A 22,205-nucleotide genomic window follows, 5' to 3' on the forward strand; every position below is an offset into this window, starting at 1 on the left:
CCTCCTGCACAGTCTTCCCAGAATGCCCCTTTAATGTGCTTTAACTCTAATTCATTTTCACTACTCATTTTTGCATTATCATATATCAACCACTGTCTATTATTTAAAACCGTTATCACCCTAAATAGAAACCTTCTAATCATTAAGCATTATATTAACTCTATATTTTCACCTCTTCCAGCCCATAATAAGATCAAGTTTACTTTCTTTATGCAGATTTTAACTATTCTAAATACTTCATATGACTGGAATTAGGCAATATTTGTTTTCTTATCTGGCTGGCTTATTTTACTTACTATATTTTTAGACATGATTCATTTGAATTGAACAGTGTTCCATTAAGTGTATCTATTATCTGTTGATAATCACTTGGGCATTGACCAGTTGTCAGCAACATGACATAGATACATAAGCCCGTGAGTCTGCCTTCCATCTGACTCCTGGTTTGTATAGCTTGTCTGTATTTAGTCTTTTGAGGAACTGCCAAACAATCCTCACACTGGTCACACTGGTTGCTTATCTTCCATTAGTGTTCAGAAATTCAAATTTCTCCATGCGCTTGCCAGCAAGGGTTTTTATTTCCATCTCTGCCAATCAAAGGCAAGACTTACATGAAAGAGTTAAGCTATGATGTTGTCCCAGGTTATTTGTCTCATCAGTGAGTTAGCTGATGTTTTTACTCTTTAGTTGGTGATATATTTTAAAAGACCTTATGTTAGGTGGATATGGTGGTGCATGCCTTTCATCTCAGCTCTCTTGAGACAGAATCAGAAAGATTCTGATTAAGGGCAGCTTGGTCTATAGAAAGAGTTCCAGGCCAGGTAAGTCTACATAGTGAAACCCTGTTTCAAAAATAGTCCAACAAAGGAGTCTTTTGAAGATACCTTTAAAATGTTTTATATAGAAGCATACTATATATCTTCTTAATTTAAGAAATAGAAACTTTTTTAAAGGCACATTTTAAAGTCACATATAGATTATTTAGTTTTATTTATCTTAACCTTTTTGCTTTTAGCTTTTCAGTTGGTCATCATTGGCCAAATAATTGGTAAACATTTGCCGTATAAACAAGAAACCTCCAGAACCATTTAATTATTTTTAATGTGCATTTATCTGAATTTTGTATTAACATGTAAGCCATTTGAAGGAAGAGTTTTCAACATGATCCTTTTCTTTGATCAGCTTGGGGTGTGGCATTGTCTCTCGTCTGAATACATGTCATGCCCTCCGAATGAGGATGGTACCTTTAGATTGGGAAGTCATGACCCTGGATCGAATTGTGGAAGACTTTTTCCTTTGAGATTGTAAGAGTTTCTGAGTTTCAGTTATCAGCTATCACATCTGCTGAAGATTTTCTAATCATAACTGAGCTTTCCTCTTTCCTCTTAGACCACAGAGTTTCTTTCTGGAGGGAAGAGACTTAAGTACCATAGTGTAGTTGGATTTTTCTTTGGGCCACCAACCAGCTCCCAAATAAAGACACAGAAACTCATTATTAATCATGAATGCTCGGCCTTAGCTTAGGCTTATTCCACTTTTGACTTAATTTAACCTGTTTCTGTTCATCTACATTTTGCCTTGGGCTTTCTACCTTTCTTTCATTCTGTGTGTCCTACTTTTCTGCTTCCTGCAAGCCTGTCTGGCTGGCCCCTGGCATTTCCCTGGCATCTCTTTTTCTTTCTTTTCCAGTCTGAATTCCTCTTCTTACTTGCCCTGCTCTGAAGTCCCACTTACCCTCCTCCCTCGATAATGGCCATCAGGTGCCTTAGGCAGGCAAGGCAAAACAGCAACACACCTTTACATAATTAAACAAATGCAGTACATCTTTGCATAGTTAAACAAATATTCTACAACACCATAGCTATTACACATGAGCTCACACAACTCCCCAGGTGTGTGTGATTAGTTTTGTGGTGTGTGTTACTCTGCTGGTGACTGATTGTAATTTATAGTGCATTTAGTGCACCCATTTGCATATTGAAAATTTGATGTTTATTGAGTTAGATTTTGTTAATTTGAGTACTTTACTCTTGGATAGCAGACCAAGAGCTATTTGAAATTGTCATTGTAGAACATTACTGTTTGTGTGAATTCATAGAATGTTTCCTAGACTTTTTTTTCTCATCCAACCAAGATACTGCTAGCCAGAAGTTAGCATGAGGGTTTTAGATGCATTTGCTCAAGACAGTGTTCCTTTTGGGTAGCTTATTGCTTAAGTAGTAGGTTTTCTCTCAACTCTTTAACCAGCAGATTTTTCTTTTTACTCATACTAGATTTAAACTCAGGACTTGTAAATGCTTAGTTCTCTACCTCAACTCTATGAACAGATTTTTTAAAACATGCTGCTTAATATTAATGTTGTTTTAATATGTCTTGGAATTCCAAGAAGTAATAAGTTTATGTTTTAAATATGCTTCCAGTGCTGACATTTTATTAAATTTTTTACATTATGTTATTATGTGAGTAGTTACTGATCTCAAATGTATAGTACATCAAATAAATGGCCTTGTCTGTAGATTAAAATGTAGAAATTTACTTCTATTATAAATGTCTTCATACTCCAAACGTGAACACATAGAATGTATTGTGTAGAATGTAACCTGAGGAAAAAAATAAACGTGGATAACAAGTTTACCCAACTAGATATTTTGCAAACAATAGACTTTAATTTAGCATCTTTACCTTATGTATGTATTGTCCTAGACACTGTGGCATAGAAATAAAATGCTGTTATTAGATAGTTTGGGTAATTAATCATGAGGTGTTTTGTTGTTGTTCAAAGTAAATCTGATTAACGTACCTTTCTGATAATGAGGAAGTTACTATTAATTTATCAAGGTTGTTTAGTTGGTACATATGGTGTACTTTGGGTTATAGTATATTGACAGTATCGACCTTCATATTTACATTAGTAAGTATATACAGTAACGACAAATTTACTAGCTTGGGGAATATTTTAGAATATTGGTTTTCCCAGTTAGTTTACTGCTTCATCCTTTAAATTCCAGTCACTGTTTTGAGATAAGCTGCTTCTAGACCGGAGCATTGCCAGCGAAGGATAATGTGTGTTTGGAGAGCAGTCAGGAAGAATGGCAGAAGACATTTTGTCTCCGTGATGTTTTTGTTGCTAACATGCTTTGTCCCATTTAGTCAAAAGCACCGTTTTTCTTTAATCTTTCCCCATCCTGTCAATATAATTAAAGCTAGGGAGAGCTTTGGTGGTTTTAACAAACCTTTGCTAGCCTAGCTACTTTGTTAGTTTACTAACTTCAGAACCTTGGGTGTAAAATTTATTGAGGTCCTTTGGGCTAGAGAGGTGGCTCCGTGGTTAAGAGCACTTGCTGCTCTTGCAGAGGACCTAGGTTCAGTTCCTAGCACCCACGTAGTGGTTTACAACCATCTATAAACAGTTTCGGGGATCTGACATCCTCTTCTGGCCTCCTCCAGCACTGAATACACAACACATGGAGAGAAAATACTCACACACACACAATCAGAGTAAATAGTGAGGCCCTGACACTCTTGGGCTCTTCCAGAGACTGCATCGTCATCACCAGTGAACAGAGGTACTTCGTTATCGTTATTCAATCGGCTTTTGACCGGGGCTTTCTCCCTGAGACAGGGCTTTGAGTGCCCTGGAATAACATCAGATGGAAGAGTCTCCTTTCAATCCTGTGCTTTTGGCAATCATGTTGTTCCTGCAGCGTTTCCCTGACCTAAGATTTTTGGAAAGCAGCGGAGTTTCTGTTCCTTCGTTGTCTCCAAACGTTCACAAGGATTGGAAATTTGAGTCTAAGTCTAAATCCCCTGTAGGATTACTGACATGGTGGATCGTCGGTCTTCTTAGTTTCCCGTTCTTTGCTGATGGTGGTTGTCTGTGAAGAGAGTAAGCACAGTTTCCCTTAGTAATGGGCGACCTAGTGTGTTAATTCTGTTAGCTAATTACTGTCATTTTGACTGTCAGCTGACTCCCGTCATGAAATACTGACTACCATGCATTACAGACAACACAAAACAGTTATTTTGGTAAAGTTGAACGTTCAATGCCTGTCTTAGCATCATTTCCACACTCATCTACGTGCCCTTGCAGTCCAGGGCCTCATGCGTGCTCACAAGTGCCACTGCCCCTGACAGCGGTGTGGCCCTTTTTTATTTGACTTTTATAGGGTCTTGCCAAATTGCCAAGTCTATATTTGAACTTGCAGTCCTCCTACCTCAGCCTCTTGAGTAGCTAAGATTACAAGAATGTACCACCACACCTACCTAAGATTCATTGCATATAACAATAAAGCTATAGTTTATGATACTGGTTCGTTATACATACGAATATACTTCCATTTGGAGCTGATTTAGTAGGTTTCTTTAACGTATTGTTAGCAAAACTTGACACGGCAAAGTTTTATAATTATATTGTTAAACAGTGAGAAGATTTTATTACTGTTTAAATGTTGGAGGACTTAGTCATTTGAAGGCACTCTTCTTCATGGTGTCTGTATATCATGTTTTTCTTTTGTTTTGAAGCACAGTGATAGCATAAAGTTTCTTATTTGTGGTCTAGGTAAGATGATGTGTCTCCTTGACGCGCTTATCTCCTGCTGTTCTTTAGAACGTTTCTCCTGTGCTGTTGGACTAACGCTGACTATTTCCCCGCAGCGTGGATCTGTGGCATCATCTCTATCACTGTCATTAGCCTGCTTTCCCTGCTGGGCGTGATTTTGGTTCCCATCATCAACCAAGGATGCTTCAAATTCCTCCTCACCTTCCTTGTCGCACTGGCTGTGGGGACAATGAGTGGAGATGCCCTTCTTCATCTGCTGCCCCATGTAAGGAGTCCTGTCACTCTGCTGCAGTTACACAGAGAGATGCTGGTGTTGAGAGGGTTCTGGCTTTACCTGTGGGGTTGTATGTTCTTATGGGTTGAAGCTTGCTTTTCTCGTTTTCACAGTTTTAGGTTTTAAATGGGACCAGGAGTACTAGATCATCTGGTCTTTGTAGCATATTAAGAACACCATTAGAAGAAGTGTGTGCAGTATATTGTCTTGACTGTGCATCTAGCCGGAGGGTACAGTGGTGAACACTTTGACTCAGTTGCTGATTTCTTTTACTTTTACTAAATATTTGTGGGTTTAGTGTTGATATTAATTTCTGTTTACAAAGGACTCACTACTTTGTGTTACTTCTTCTGGCTTCATTCATTCATTAGTGTTTTTCTAACCCTTTGAAGGCATTTGTTTATCATGAAATATAGTAATTTTCAGGCAATAAGCCAAGGAAATTAACTGGAAGACAACTTTATGTGCTACAATGTCAGTGAAGCATTTTGAGATCGAAAAGCTAAATGTCATGTGTGGGCCCTGAAACTTCAACCTCATAAAAGTTGACACTAGAGGAAGTTGAACAGCAAGAGGGATGGGTTGTCATGGTTCCTAAGTCAGGGCGGTGTGGGAGATGAAGCTCTGAGTGAGGATAGGTGGACCGTAGGTATGGAGATTGTGTGTATGTGAAAGGACTCCAGGTGTTCTCTTCACTATAAAGAAATGATAAATATTTGAGGGAATTTAATATAACTTGAACATTGTATAATACATGCATGTATCAAAATAGTCAAGGAACCCAATAAATCTGGAGGGTTTTATATACCAGTAAAAAGTTTAAAAATTAAACATTTAGAAGATGGTCTTTCCATGTCTGTAAGATGTTATGGTCAAAATGTGAAGTAATTTCGGTTATCTTCTTCACTCTTGTCTGATAGTCTCAGGGTGGACATGACCACAGTCATCAGCACGCACATGGACATGGTCATTCGCACGAGCATGAATCTAAGAAGTTTTTGGAAGAATATGATGCTGTGTTGAAAGGACTTGTTGCACTAGGAGGCATTTACTTACTGTTCATTATTGAGCACTGCATTCGAATGTTTAAGCACTACAAGCAGCAAAGAGTAAGTGTTTCCATGCGTGTTTTAATAGGTACAGTTCTACACGAAGAACATCTCTTTCTGAACAGTTTTCATAGTATGGTGTCAGTGTGTCTGTCTTCTCCACCCTTTTGTCCTGCCTCTGACCTATGTCCCTTTGTCATTGCATTCACTTTGGCATTGATAATTAAGGAACAGCAGTGTCTGAGATAGCGTGTTTCATCACCCCTAATGATTTAAGTAGACCTGGGAAAGCTACTGGTCAGTTTTATTATAAGAATGTGCATGGAAACAGGTCTCCTCAACCTTCTCTTTCAGTTTTAAGTGACTTTCATTGCATTATCTTACAGTGAAGTTTTTTGTACAACACCTCAGAAAAACTTGGCTAGTAGTAGGAATACCAGAGGGAAAGAGGGTCAGGATAACAGGACCCCCTTGGGCATCTGCAGACAGAAATTATGGACGTTATAGTTCTTTTTAATACTGAAACCCACCTTGGGAGAAGATGTTCCACAACCTTGATTGTCCTTCAGCTGTCTGTGTTTGATGTCTCACATGGAAAAATGTCCGTCAGAAAGTTGGTTTAAAGCTACTACCATTTGCTGTGGGTTAAGCCTGTTCACCCTGGTTCACATTAGCCCAACAGTATATCACAATACATGTCAGTGATGGGTTTGAGGTAGTGACACACAGATAGCCCCAATATGTTACATTTAAGTAAAACTTCCCACAAATGGACAAGAGTTACAAATTTGATAATTCCAAATGTAATTTGTTTGTGCATGTGCATACACACACATTTTTGTATGTATTTCTCTGAGACAAAATAGACTTGGAAGAGATCTCCGATCCGAGGTCAAGGGAGTGACTAGTTCACATAGACATGAGTTGTGTGAATGTCTTTGATCTTCATGGTCTTCAGTTACCATCTAAACAAAACAAGTACATTTTGTTTCTTATCTTTATTTTCATATCACATTTCAGATCGTGTACTTTAGTTTTTGTTGCTTGTCTTCAGAGGAGGACTAAGATGAGAATCTCAGAAAAATATCTGTGGAGTTTGGTATTGTTATGGTAAAAGAAGCCAGGAAGGATGAACTTAAGAGAAAATGAAATGGATCTAATTATGTGCTAATGAAATGGATCTAATTCTAGATTACCTTTGAAAGGTACAATAATTATTTCCAGCCAATGAGAGGACAGTAAAATGGTGATGAGAATGCCAGAGCAGGGCAGGTTGGAGGAGAACAAGTTGTTTATGGAACAAACACTGGGGTAATTTAGAAAACAGGTAATGGGCTTGGACCAGGGTCAACACAGAGAAGGCAAGGCGGAGGCAGAGGCGGTGATGGGAAGTGTTTCCGTGATACCAGATAAGAGAGTGGTAAGACCTGATGGGGTCAACAGCTGCAGGTATTAACACCCCCTCACATGCAGACCATGTGATCGTCCCAGTAGATGCAGGAAAGGAATTTGGGGAAAATCAGTATTCTTTCGTGATTAAGCAAAACTAAACAGTTTGTTTTGGGGGGAAAGCTGTGACTGTGTGTCCTTTCTGATTCAGAACAACAGTGAGATACTAGAAATCTTAATTATGGTGGTCAGAGAAGAGAAAGTAGTAACAGAAGCCCACATGAAGGATAGAGGCATTCACATCATTCCCATTTGCAGAAGATATGACTCTATTCACAGGAAAACCTAAGAAGTCTACCAAAAGAAAAGCAGAACCAATAAATGCTGCACTCAGGAAAGTTTCAGGCTTCTGCTGACAAAAATATGGTAGGAGCCTCCTGAGGAAGGAGCTACAGGTTGAAGGGGGATGAATAGGGAAGACCTCCCTTCCCAGTTCATATTGTTAAAATGTTCTTAAAACAGTCCAAGCTGGAGATTCAGTGCAGTGCTCATTGAAACAGCAAAGTGGTTAATGACAGTCTTCATAGAACTAGAGAAAACATTTCTAAAGTTCATGTGGAGCAAAGACCCCCCAGAGCCAAAGCGGCTAGAAACAGCAGAACAAAGTCAGAAGGCGGAGGGCTCCCGGATAGGACTTCAGAGAGGCTGCAGAGTCACGTGACCAAGCCTGTAGTAACGGTGCTGGAAATCCTCAAGCAAAAGGTTGAAGCTAGACACTCATCTCACACCTCCTACAGAAATCAGAGACCTGGGAGCCTAACGCTGTTGGGAGAAAACAAGGGAAACATTTCAGGTTATTGCTCTGTAAACTGTGGTGTTTTTCTAAGTATGATACTGGAAATACAAGAAAGAAAGGCAAAAATTGATTAGTGGTGTTACAGTAAATGTAAAAACCTCCTGCAGAGCACAGGAAACCGCCTACACATCAGGAGAAAATCTGAAAATGATCACCTAATGGGACTGATGTCCCGAATAAGGAGCTGAAAAGCACTTAGAGACACTCAAGCCAGATAGCCATGTATGTTAGACACAGTCAGCATTACTAATCAGTAGATACAACCTGGAATCACAGTGAAAGCCAGGAGTATAGCTTAGAGGAACACACCTAGCTTGCTCCCGAGGTGCCTCCCCAGCACTGTAAAAACAAACAAAAAACCCACAATAAGAAATCTCTGCAGTAGTAACTAATTACCAAAAAAATTAGTGAAATAAAGAGAAGGAAAGTGGGGGGAAGGAGGAATGTAAAGATAACAAGTGTTGGTGAGGACATGGAGAAAGGGAATCTGCATACCATAGGGAGACATAAAAATACTGCAGCCATTATGAGAGCTGTCTGTAGGTTCCTCAGAAAATGAAAAATACACTCACCACAGGATCCCCAATCCCACCCACTATTAGATACATGTCCAAAGGAAGCGAAGTTAATATGTCAAGGAAACACTGCAGGCCAGTGCTGGTGTATCACAATGGCCAGGAGATGGAGATAGTCTAGGCATCCCATGTCAGTGGAAAAGGAAATTGTAGCACATGGTGCCATGGGATACTACTTATACATGAAAAGAAGGTAGACCGCTGCTTGCAACAAGGTAGACAGAGCTAGAGATTGTTCAAGTAAAGTGAAGTTAGGCATGGAAAGGCGGGTACTGTGTGGTCTTCCGTGTGAGGGCTTTCACATTGTCTCCTGGTAGCTGAGAGTAGAATGTGGTCACCAGCGGCTCAGGCTAGTGGAGGTCAGGGGTGGGGATGTTGGACCCCTGGCGACTGAGTTACAGCCAGACAGGAGTGGCAGACAGCTCTAGTGAGTGCTGCACGGTAGGTTGACAGTCAACAGCACTAGTAAAAAGCCACAAATTAAAACAGAGTGGTAAGTGCTTGAGCTGAGAATAAGCTGAACCCGCTGTAGACATGCAGTGTATCCCTGGATTAAAACACAACATAGCAGCCTATGGGTAGCTAGCTTTTATTTTTTTGATTTATCATTATGAATAATTTTTCAGTGTTAGAATCGGCAAATGATATGAATAGAATTCTCAAGAAATATAAATTGCAGAGAAATACATGAAACAGCAAACAAGTTCATAAGCCTTTGAGGAAGAGGGTAGTTCATTGTGGACTGTATGCACAGTGTGTGTGAGTCCCTGGGCTCAAGCTCCAGCTACTCCAAGAACAAAGTAAGCATAATGAGTTAGTTACCTTCTTACCTGGTCAAGATGGCTATGGTCAGTACAGTGGTCTTCTGTTAACAGTGTGGGGCAGCGTGACTCCCAATGTCGGTGGCAACATAAGCTGCTAATAACTGTGGAGAGGGGATAAAGGTTCTTTGACAAACTAGAAAGTAGATCTGCCATATAAACCAGCTGTCCCACTTCTGAGTATGCCTGAAGAAAATGAAATCAGCTTATGAACAGTACCTGCACATCCATATTTATTGCTGCATCACTCACAGTACCTAAAATAAGGGATCAGCCCTTATGAATAGAGAAGAAGCCAGTGTAGATGCAGAAAAGAGTATTTGTAGCCAAAGAAAGGTAAAATCTTATCATCAAGATGCAGGAGACTAGAAGTTATGGTAAGTAAAATACGCCAAACCGAGAAAGACAAATCCTACCCACTGTAGTTCATGAAGATCCTGAAGAGAGGATCGCAAAGGCTTTCAATCATCAATAAATGATAAAGAAGGGGAAATACTAATTAAATACCCTGCTTTGGTCAGTACATACTGGGTGCATGTTTCAAAACACCAGACTGAACTCCATCAATAGGTATGATTAACTATGGTTTTTGTTTGTTTGTTTTGCTTTTTCAAGACAGGATTTCTCAATGTAGCTCTGGTTGTCCTGGCACTCACTCTGTAGACCAGGCTGGCCTCAGACTCACAGATCCGCCTGCATCTGCCTCCTGAGTGCTGGGAATGAAGGCCTGTGCCACCACCACCTGACAGTTACTATGTATTTTAAAAGGAAAGGTTGTTTGTACATAAATAAAACAGAACAAAGTGCCAGTGAAGTGTTTTCCATGCAAGCAGAACCCAAGTTCAGGCTTCACAACCCACACAACATCTGGGCATGGTGGTGCACACCTGTAATCCCAGCATGGGGAAACTGGCTCACTGGCCAACCAGGCTAGCCTAACAGGCAAGTTCCAGGCCAATGAGAGACCAAATGCCAAAAAAAAGAGGGAGGGGAGAGAAAGTGTTAGGTGGATGGCTCCTGAGGAGCAGTACCTGACTGAGATGGACTTCTGGCCTCTACAGATGGGCACCCACACGTCTGTCTACATGAACACACCCACACGTTTGTCTACATGAACACACCCACACGTTTGTCTACATGAACACACCCACACGTCTGTCTACATGAACACACCCACACGTCTGTCTACATGAACACACCCACACGTTTGTCTACATGAACACACCCACATGTTTGTCTACATGAACACACCCACACGTCTGTCTACATGAACACACCCACATGTTGTCTACATGAACACACCCACACGTCTGTCCACATGAACACACCCACGTGCATGTCCACAGACACACAAGAAGAAAAGCAGCTGACGACTGCAGTAAAGCTGTATTACACATGCACTGCATTCTGTTGGTCACGGCCAGCCAAAAGTCTAGGCCCGGGGCAGAGTGCTCACACAGGGCAAGAGGAAATGGAGAGTGCCTGTAATTGGAGACCAAGTCCAGCACAACTAGCCATCTGAGCATGCGCACAGCAGTTAGAGTGATCACACACCTGACTCAGAAACCATCCCGAAGGTGCCAGGCAGTAAGCCCTTCCAGAGAGGCCTCAACTCATTTTCAGTGTTCTAGAGTAAAAGCTTTTAAAACTAACATTAGAGGACAACAGGAAGTCTAGTCAGCGTCGTCCTTACTGGTGGTTAGTGACAAAAGTACGCAGTGAAAAGCCACACTGCTAAGTCAAGAGAGAAGAAGTCAAGCCTAATCTACGAGGTGCAGCAGTTTGTACGTTAAGTAGTTGAGGATTAAATTATATTCAGTGTCTGCTCACAGCATCACAAGAAAGGCGGCTTGTTTTTATTTCCAAGCTGTTTAGAATCAGTGGTCGTCCTGTGTCACCCCACTAAATCCTCATGGTTGCTTCCGTTTTGCAGGTCAGCTGTTGTATGTTCTGTGTTAATAAACTTAGGCTTGCACATCAGAAACAGGCTGCAGATTGAGAGATCTAGCTTAGGCTTGACTTTCCACACCCAGGGAAATGGGAGACTCCCTGGTAGTGAGAAAATAAGCATGAAAATTAGGAAAATGTTTCTGCTACTTGATAGTACTACTGAGTATTTCACATGGTACTGTGATGTGTAATATTAGGTTGTATAAGAGTTTAATGCTGTGCATTCTCTTCTCAAAGGAGATGAGTCGGTGGGTAAAGGAGCTTGTGGCTAAGTCTGATGACCTGAGTTTTATACCCAACACCCATATGGTAGAAGGAGAGAGTCCCCCAGTTTATCCTCTGACCTCCACACACATATTATGGCATGCATGTGAACACAGAATGGGCATTAAATAAAAATGTAGTGGTCAATTAACAAAACAATAACTATGAATAATGTTAACACCAATTGCCGGCAAATGGGTGTTAATGAGGGTATATTGTTACTAGTTATTGCTGTAGATTTTACACTAATACTGCTTGTTTCCCTCCCACAGGGCAAACAGAAATGGTTTATGAAGCAGAGCACAGAAGAATCGGCTATCGGAAGAAAGCTCTCAGATCATAAGATCAACAGCACACCGGATGCTGACTGGCTCCAACTCAGGCCGCTTGCTGGTAGCCAACAATTCCCATGAGAAACTTAAAGTAGAAAAACTGAATAATTGTTTCCATACAGTGTGTTTGAAATTTCTTTTCTTTGTGGTTTTCCTAATGTGTTCTTCCTTAAATATGAGTGTATCTTGTAATTTTATTCATTTTTACTTTAGATAGTTCCAGTGCTGCTCATGTTGTGGACTAGATATATTAGAAGCAAGGAAAACTTACCACTTTGTAGTTTAAAAAAAAAGTCAGTACGATGACACTCACCCATAATCTCAGCATCAGAGAGGCTGGGGCAGGAAGATCTTCAGTTTAAGGCCAGCCTGGGCTACTTAGCAAGGCTGTTCTCTTTTAATATATCAAAAAGAAGAAGTAAAATGCTAAGCCATTCTTTGTGACAACCAGAACAACCCCCAAAATGAGACAGTCTTCTGTGATAGTGTTAGCGAGATAGTGCCATCCCCCTGCCTCGGCCTTCTTGGTGCTGGGTTTGCAGGTATGGATTACTGTACCCTCGAGGGGTACTATTTCTTTACAGTATACTATTTCCTTTATATGCACTTGGGTATAGAAGAAAAATGAAAAGTTGCCTCTGTCGTTAGAAGAGAATGGCTTACCTTTGTATTGAAAATCGACAGGTTCGGCATCTAACAGAACGAAGAAGCTCAGACAGTTTTCAGAGGAGAAGTAATGTTTTCTTAACCTAGTGTTTCAGTTTACGTTTGATTTTCCCTTTCCCTCAGTGTGTCGGTGATTATCAGCATGGATGGCAGCCTTCCCTGGCCATGGAACTCTCCTGAAAGACAGTTACTCAGATCTTTGTCATAAAAAACAGTGCTGGAAAGTAATTTTTCTCAAATGATGTATCAGATGTCATCAGCACATTTCAACAAAGATCTCTAAGTAGCATTATCATTGGCAGAGCACACGTGTAGAGAACTTTGCCTGCCTTCAGCTAACTGACTTGGGCAGGTTGTTTACATTCCAGCTGATAGACTAGAAAGTGTCTAATGGAGTGACTTCTGAAATAGTCTAGGGAAACAGAGTCGCTTGAGACTTTAAATGTATTCACTTAAGTGGTACCCTTTGCACTGCTTTCCTGCCCAGGTTTAAATCAGCACATGTGAATGCGTCTGCTCGATCCACGTTATCCTTTCTTTCAATGTAGGCACTGATGACTCCGTTGTTTCTGAAGATCGACTGAATGAGACTGAGCTGACGGATTTAGAAGGCCAACAGGAATCCCCTCCTAAAAACTATCTGAGTGTGGAGGAGGAGAAAATCATGGACCACTCTCCCAGTGATGGATTACACACCATTCACGAGCACGAGGTCCATGGACCTTCACATAACCACCATGACGAGGCTAAGGCTGTGCTGAGGAAGCACAGCCACCCGTGGCTCCACAAGCACTCCCATCATTCCCACGGCCCCTGCCACTCAGGCTCAGATCTGAAAGAAACAGGAATTGCCAACATCGCCTGGATGGTGATCATGGGGGACGGCATCCACAACTTCAGTGACGGGCTCGCCATTGGTGAGCGCCGAGAAGCTTGCCTCATAATTTATTCTTTGAGCAGGCTTTCCACTAAGTTCCTCCTAATCTTAGGAACACAGTCCATGAGGTTAAATTTTACCTAGAATTTTTTAAATGTCTTGCTATGCATTATAGCCATTTGTTTTTCTCCAAAAATATGGTATTTGGAAGTGAAAGATGAGATTTTAGTAGTTTTTGTTTTTCTGGAGCTAAACCAGTGTCTATAGTATAGTTCTTAAATAACTTGCTTTCTCTTTGAAGTGCAGTGACCTCACTGCCTCTTTAACACCGCATTTCATGTGCATAGACACACCCACAAGAGACTAGTGTAATGCCAGCCTGGGATGTAATAAAGTTTTCACAGCTTGGGAAAAGTGAAGAAAAGTTTCATAGCAAACCCCCCATAGCAAATCCACATACCCTAGAACATAGATGAACTGTGTGTGCTGTTGCTGTAATGTAAACTAGTGACTGGTAGAACGTTAACTGTGACCAGGACCTAGTTCTTTTGGGGATCTAGATTTTATTATTCAGAAATAGGCTTTGGTTTCTTTCAGAAAGCAGAAACTGTATTTTTATAACCCTGGTATTTATACCCACAGTAGCTGTCAATACTAAAGAATACAGACTTCTGCTAGTGGAATGAGATTGTACAGACCAGTGTATGTTCAAAAGCTGGGATGCGTAAGGTGGGAGAATAACATAGAGTATGAAATTAATTGAGGTCGAAGGAGCATCTCACAGACAAGGGTGGGAGAACAGGAGCCCTGAGCCTCACTTACTGTCTGCTGTGTTCCTGATCCTTTCCAGGGGCAGCTTTTAGCGCTGGATTGACGGGAGGAATCAGTACTTCAATAGCCGTCTTCTGCCATGAGCTGCCACATGAATTAGGTATGAGCCCCAAAGTCCTACCGGCTTTCATCACATCTAGGCCTTCTTCAGTTGTAAAGTGCATTAAACTAGAGGTGGTGAGACAGAGAGTCTGTTGGCAAGTGTAGAGTGCCATACAGCCAAGTGCATCCCAGTGTGAGACTGAAAGTACCTGCTTCGTCGGAGAAGCTAGGTTGATGATCGTGAAAGTGTTTCTCAAATGCCTGACTAAGGCATTAGCTCCTTGTTATTTTATTTCATTTGTCATATACATTATATTTTTTTCTTTTGTTTTTTTTGTTGTTGTTTTTGGTTTTTTTGGGGGGGGGTTCAAAACAGGGTTTCTCTGTGTAGCTTTGGAGCCTATCTTGGAACTCACGACTCTCAAAAATCTCCCTGCCTCTGCCTCCTGAGTGCTGGGATTAAAGGTGTGTGCCACCGCCACCAAGCACATTATATTTTCTTGAGGATGCAGGGTAAAGTTTGCTACTACATAATTGAAAATGCAGGAACCTAGGACAGTGATTTCTTCACAGATGATGGAGAGATCACATTGTTGTCCAAACAGTAACCAGAATGTTATTAGACTTTAGACTTGGTTATTAGAGAAACTGGAAAGTGGTCCTGACTGTTACTGTCAGGCTCTGGAATAATCATTAACTTCTAATTCTTTCTTTTTTCAGCTATAAAGTTAGGTGTTTAGACAATTTCGTGTGTGTGTGTGTGTGTGTGTGTGTGTGTGTGTGTGTGTGTGATTCTTACATGATTTTAATAAAGTAGAGCCCTCAAAATACTTTCAAGTCCATTTTATTCTATTTTTTTAATGTTTTCCTGCTCATAGTATGTACTATAATTCCAATATCCAAAATATTGTTTGCAGGTTCTTATTTTCCTGTTTCCCTTAGTTTCTCTCTCCTCTGGATAATCACTGTCTTATATGTTTATTTTATAATTGTTGTTATATATTCTAAAAACAAAGGTTTGGGAATTTGTTTTGTTTTGGTGAGACAGGATCTCACCATTTTGCCCTGTCAGGCCTGGAACTTGCTATGTAGACTAGGCTAGTCTCAAACTTGTGTCCATCCTGCCTCACCTCCCAAGTGTTGGGATTGGAGGCATGTACTACTATGCCTGGCCCAAACTCTCCTACTATTTCTGAGCTCTGTGTTTTGGCATCAAGAAAATCACATTTTTATATAGTTGGTATTTTCTTTGAGCTGCCAGCCAGCCTCCAAATAAAGAACGGAGACTTATTATTAATTATGAATGCTTGGCCTTAGCTTAGGCTTGTTCCACTGGTTCTTTTAACTTAATATAACCTGTTTCTATTCATCCACATCTTGCCTCAGGGCTTTTTACCTTTCTATCGTTCTGTATTTCCTGCTCTCCTGCTTTCCTGCTTCCTCTTTGTCTGGCTGGCTCTCCCTTGGTATCTCCCTGGCATCTGCTTTTCTTTCTTCCTTGAGTCTAAATTCCTCCTCCTACTTACTCTGCCTGTCTGGAAGTCCCACCTATACCTCCTCCCTCACTATTGGCCACTCAGCTTTTTATTAGATCAATTAAGTGCCTCAGGCAGGCAAGGTAAAACAGCAACACATCTTTATATAGTTAAACAAATATTCCACAACATAAATAAATGCAACACTTCTTTACATAGTTAAACAAATGCAACCATCTTTGCATAGTTAAATATTCTGCTACATTTCAATAAATGAATCATAATTTTAGGATTCAACTCAGATAAGGTATAGTGCTGTGGTGTTTTCTCATTCCATTCAAGTATATCAGTGATTAAATTTAATTCAAAATAAATTCTCTGTAACATGCATGGTTGTCTAAGGAGTTGGCCATTCACCATATAGATGTACATAGAGGTTTCTTTTAGTTTTTATTTATTCATTTTTTTATGTGTAGGTATTTTACCTGCATCTAATATGTGCACTATCCACATGTCTTGTGCCCAAGGAGGTCAGAAATGTATTGGACCCTCTGACTCTGGAATGACAGATGGTTGTGAACAACCATGTGGGTTCTGGGGATCAAACCCAGGTATTCTGGAAGAGCACTCAGTGTTTCTAACCACAGAGCTATCTCTAGCCCATTGAAATTTTAGATATACAGTAATAAAGAGTAAAGAACATCAAAGTAAACTCTTAAAACACCCCAGTAATTATTGTCAGTAACCACAGTACTAGACCACATTCATTAGCAGCTTTGGCAGACATACCTCCTCTGATTTACCTCATGAAGACAGGCCTGCTCCATCTAATCTCACTGTAGGGAGTCTTTTGACTTAGTTCTAAAACTTACACAGGCTCTTACTGCGCAGGAAACTGGGTAAATATGCAAAACCTCAGACTCTTCACACCCTGAAATAAGACTAGAACAAAAGGTTGTTTTTATTGTTTTGTTTTGAGGTTTTTTTCAAGACAGGGTTTGTCTGTGTAACCTTGGCTGTACTGGAGCTTGCTCTGTAGACCAGGCTGGCCTGGAACTCACAAAGATTTGCCTGCTTCTACCTCCCAAGTGCTAGGATTAAAGGTGTGAGCCACCACCACCTAGCAAGAACAAATAGTTTTAAGTAAGATATTTCACTTTATACAGAGTCTGTAAGATGCAGGGTCCCACTTGCATCAAAAGCATGAAGCAGTGAGCTTCAATCTCTTCTTCTTTGTCTTTTTTCTTGATCCCCAGCACCCAGAACCACAGCAGCTTCATTGACAGAGATTAATGAGCTTCTTAAAACATTTATGTGAAAAGGAAACAATTTGACATCTAGAAATTGTTGAAAAATGACAGCAAATTTGATTTGAAACTTGGTTTAGCCACATGCCCAAAACAGCGGTATTGAGGAAAGGACAGATGTGTAAATCACGTAGCTTAGTGTCTCCATATATATTGAAGTTTATTTTCAGCAAAAGTACAAAGAAAATTCCAGATAGGGCTCAGCAAATGATGCTTCAATATAGGATGTTTACTTGCCCAAAAACAGAAGCTGTCAGAAGTCTTGTGATTCACACCTCATACCATGAACAAAATTAACTCAAAATAAGCTGTTAGTCTACACAGTGTCTCTGTGTCTGGGTTAGTAAACTTTTCTTAGGCATCTTATTAAATACATAACCCATTAAGAAAATAAAAAGACATTGCTTAGAGAGTGAGAAAAAAGCCACAGACTGAAAATTTGGGAGACATGTATTTATAAAAGGCCTTTAGGAGCACAATATTGGAGACTTCTCCACTTAGTGACAGGGAACCTCTTCCAACCCCCCCCCCCAAAAAAAAAAAAAAAAAAAACATCAGACAAAGATTTGAACAGAAGATATTTACTAAAGAAGACAGTAGATAAATGTGAAATTTCATTCCTGGGTTTGTTATATGCTGTCAAAGATGTGAACAAACTATGGTCTTATATTTGGTGGGGATGGCTTTACTCCAAAGAAGTGAAAAGTTGAGTTGATACAAAAGCCAGTGAGTTCATAATTGCCCCAAACGATAAGTAACCCAAAAGCCTTTCAGCTGGTGAATAAAGCATTATTTGTCTATGGGATGAGTATTGATGAACAATAAAAGTAATTCCTGATATAGAGTGGTGTATCATGGCAAGTGATAAAAATCTAGACCCCAAAATATGTGTTGTTGGATTCCATTCATATGATGCTATGGAAAAGACAGAACTATAACAACACAAAGCAGGTTGTTTGCTGTGTTAGTGGTACAGGGCCCAGGGGAACTCGGGAACTAATAGAACAGTTCTAGAGTTTGTTAGTAGTTGTGATTACATGGTATATGCGTTGACAAAGATCTATAGACCTCTACAGCAGAGAAAACAAGAGCAAGTTTTGTGACTTACGTTTTAATGAAGCAAAGCTGGAGTTCATATAAAGAAACAGTTTTAATATAAACTTAAGTACAGGCTAAGTTAAGGGGGAGGAGGGAGGGAGAGAGAGGGAGACCCCAAGAGATTGAGACAGAACTCAAGTGTACATGCTTTAAGAAAATGACAGTTGTGCACACACTGTGTGGATATGATCCTCTCGAGGCACAGAGGCAGCTATGTCTTATTTGTAGGAATTAAGTAAAAACAATTCCTTCTGAAGGATTCAGAGTTCAGGGTCAGCTTGAGCTGCCTGAGATCCTGTCTCAACAAACACACACCCTCTGTGTTAATTCACCCTCGTAGTTACTCAAGAGTGAGGTCATCATGCCGCTGTCTGTGATAGCAGGGAAGATGGCGTTAGTGCAGTCTGGCCTGCCTGTGCTCATTAAGTTCACTAAGTGTCAATCCTGCTGCTTCCAGAGCCACATTCCCAAAACTAAAGGAAGCGATGTGCTTCCTGACCAACCCAACGGGCACATCAGAAGCCTCCTCCTCTCACACCTGCTGGAAGGTGACCCTTTGTTGTGGCTCAGCTGGTTCAGGGTGAGTTACAGCAAAACCAGGAGAAGTTGGTGGAGAAAGAAGTGAGGTAGCTCTTTCCATACAGAAGACTGGACAAAATTATTCCATACCCCAGGGAAGAAGAGAGAGCCAGCCAGTGCAGGGCTCTTCAAGATGATCAGGAAATGGTTGTACCAGTTAATTTTATGTCAGCTTGACAGCACAGGCTGTAGTCACCTGAGAAGAGGGAGCCTTTCCCTGACGGAGAAGTGCCTCTGTGAGATCCGGCTGTTGGACACTTTCTTCCCTCTCTCTCTCTCTCTCCCTCCCTCCCTCCCCTTTCTTTCTTTCTTTTTTTTTTTTTTTGGAGCTGAGGATCGAACCCAGGGTCTTGCGCTTGCTAGGCAAGTGCTCTACCACTGAGCTACATCCCCAACCCTCTCCTTCCTTTCTTAAGATAGGGTTTTCTGGGTATCCCTGGCTGACCTGGAACTATCTCCGTAGACCATTTGGCCTCCAACTCAAGAGGTCCACTTGCCTCTGCCTCCCTAGTGCTGAGGTTACAGCTGTGCACCACCCCTGGCTTTTTAACTGTCTTTGCATATGCAGTTGGTTGGCTCATCGCATACATACAGACTTCCGAAACTGTACCACACACAGGATTGTAGAATAATTCTATCACTCCTACAACTTTTGTGCTGCCGTGTTGTTAATGATGTATGTTTATAATGCATTCTTAATTTTCTTATTAATACTTTTCTCTGCTCGAAATTGTACTTTCAAATCCTGTGGTTTTAAGCTTTCGTGTGGTGTCTGACTTGCAGGTGATTTTGCAGTTCTTCTGAAAGCAGGCATGACTGTAAAGCAAGCGATTGTGTACAACCTGCTCTCAGCCATGATGGCTTATATAGGGATGCTCATCGGCACAGCTGTTGGTCAGTATGCCAACAACATCACACTCTGGATCTTCGCAATCACAGCAGGCATGTTCCTCTATGTGGCCTTGGTGGATATGGTAAGATGCTTTCAATATCTTTTTCTGTTATACTAAACTTGCAAATAGAATGCAGCCTCCAGAAATGGAAGACATCTTTGGAAGTGGTTGGAAACTTCACTGTTTCTTTAAAGACTCTGGCCAGTTTTAAAGACTGACACGGTAAATAGTAATCAGGGAAAGGCATTTACCTTACAAAGATTTCTTGGAGATGCTGAAAATTTCTAACCAGCTAATGTCACAACTCAAGTAATAGCAGTATTTGGAGATACAATTGCAGAGTTCTCTCGGGAGACCTTGTGACATTGGGTGGGACGTCTTGTCACTGCTAACAGAATCTTTTGAGGTTCTTCGTGGCCAAGAAGGAAGGGTCCTGTTCACATGCTGGTCTTTGTGTCTGTCTTCAACCTGAATTACAGCAGCAGCTGCTTCATTTCCATTTACTCCAGTATTCAAATCTATTGACAGTTCTTCTCGGGGTTGTCGGGTTCTGGAGGTTTCATTTTCACCTTTTAACTAGACGCTACTTTGACCTGTCTTCCTGGCAGGGTTCCTCACACAGTCTCAAAGCTTCCGGTCCCATCTAAGTAGAATGTCCCTCAGTCCTTCCCCCGACCTGCAGGTTTTTGCCTGCAGTATTGTGTAACCCTCGAGCCCTGCGCTCGCTTCACCCTTTCCTAACTCTTGCGTCATTTCCTCTCTGTGCCATGGAGAACTCTCCGAGGGGTGGAACTCCGAGTCTTGCAGCCCCTCTCTGCCTGTCTTCTCACGTCTCAGGCGGCCCGTGTGCACTGTGAGCCTGCTCCTCGGGTAGAGCCCGCGAGTCCGCGCTTCTCTCCTTGGCCCTGGTGTCTTCCGCTGTGTGTAGCACACTGAGCATTGGACTTCATTTCTCAAACTACTGCATCGCCCACGCGGAGACAGCTGTAGGGGACAGGCATTATTGTCATCACTGTTATTAGTTGTCCCTGATCCTTGTACTAGGAAGCTAGAAATTGGGGGAAAAAATTACAGTAAGAATCTGTGGGCTTTTTAATAATGTTTTTGTTTATTCTTTGATAATTTTATACAGTATATTTTGAACCTCTCCCAAACTCTCCCTGCTCCTCCCCAGCTTGGTTCAGAATCATGTGCTGTATTTGGAACTACAGAGACACTGGCTGAGAAGAGAGTGAGGGGGTCATTGTGTTTCTTACTAGGAAATCTGGGCTCAGTGTGAAAGCGTTGTAAGAGTTTATTGGCAGCAGGAGGAGCAGGTTATGAAGTCCTCAGTCAGGGGTGACAGAGCTCTTATGACCACCAGTTCCCCTCTGGGAGTGTGCTCCGGGGAAATAATAGAACGTGACGTCATCTGTATAGTGAGCACGCAAACAAGAACAGACAATCTATTCTCTGCAAGGACGCAGTTGGCTCAGACCCTCTGACCTTGACACAGAAGACAACAAGCTCCCTGCATATATTTTCTAGCATATTATTAACACAAAATTATTAACACTTTTTCTAATTAGCAGAAAAAAATTACTTAAAAATAACATCCAGGGCCATTGAGGACTGGGCAGATCAAGGCACTTGCCACCAAACCTGGTGACCTGAGCTCCCTGGTGGAACTCTCAGGAACACCCTGAGTTCTCAGGTAGATGCTGAGAACCACTACTTACTGCAAGTTGCCCTCTGACTTCACAGTGCACTGTGTCTCTGTCTCTCTGTCTCTCTGTCTCTCTCTCTCTCTCTCAGACACACACACACTCTCACAATAAGTAAATGAAATTCATTTTCATTTAAACATTTTAAAATGATAGTGTACGTATGCCACTTGTGAATTTAAAAACCCTGAGAAGGCTACAGCAGTAGAATACTATGACCACATTTTGATTTTAGAAAGGCTGCCCTGACTGTAGGGAAGATGACTTACCTAAAGCCATTTGAAGCCAATCAGGCAGCTATTGGCATTATGTAGAGTCTCTGTGTGAGGTTTTTAAAGGAGCCTCATGGAAATGCCTGCTTAGAGGACTTTGGGCAGTGCTGTTTCCTGACTACTATGGAAATAATTTTTAATTTAGAGAGAGAGGGTGGGGGTGAGTGTGTGAGTGTGAGTGTGTGTGTGTGTGTGTGTGTGTGTGTGTGTGTGTGTGTGTGTGTCTTATGCTCATCCCAAACAAGGGTCCTTAAGAATGCCAGGCAGGCTGTACCCCAGAGCTCCACCTCCAGCCTCACCTGTGAAGTGCATAAGTACTGTGTCCCCGTAGATGCTGGTCGGCTCCTGTGCTTACGGCGGTTGTGTTGGCATTCAGAATAAAATTTGAGTGTCA

The 22,205-nt window shown here is 41.3% G+C and overlaps 1 protein-coding gene across 3 annotated transcripts in view; it reads left to right on the forward strand.

Annotated features, from left to right (window-relative positions):
• Positions 1-22,205, forward strand: part of Slc39a10 (solute carrier family 39 member 10) — a 93,273-nt gene that overhangs the window by 68,251 nt on the left and 2,817 nt on the right. For all 3 annotated transcript variants that reach the window (XM_036172738.1, XM_036172736.1, XM_036172737.1), the window contains exons 4-9: positions 4,654-4,823; positions 5,753-5,941; positions 12,009-12,129; positions 13,283-13,651; positions 14,462-14,542; positions 19,727-19,917. In XM_036172738.1, the coding sequence (XP_036028631.1) occupies positions 4,654-4,823; positions 5,753-5,941; positions 12,009-12,129; positions 13,283-13,651; positions 14,462-14,542; positions 19,727-19,917 (1,121 nt within the window). The remainder of the gene's footprint in view (positions 1-4,653; positions 4,824-5,752; positions 5,942-12,008; positions 12,130-13,282; positions 13,652-14,461; positions 14,543-19,726; positions 19,918-22,205) is intronic.

This window comes from Onychomys torridus, chromosome 23 (assembly GCF_903995425.1).
Source record: "Onychomys torridus chromosome 23, mOncTor1.1, whole genome shotgun sequence".
Taxonomy (NCBI): domain Eukaryota; kingdom Metazoa; phylum Chordata; class Mammalia; order Rodentia; family Cricetidae; genus Onychomys; species Onychomys torridus.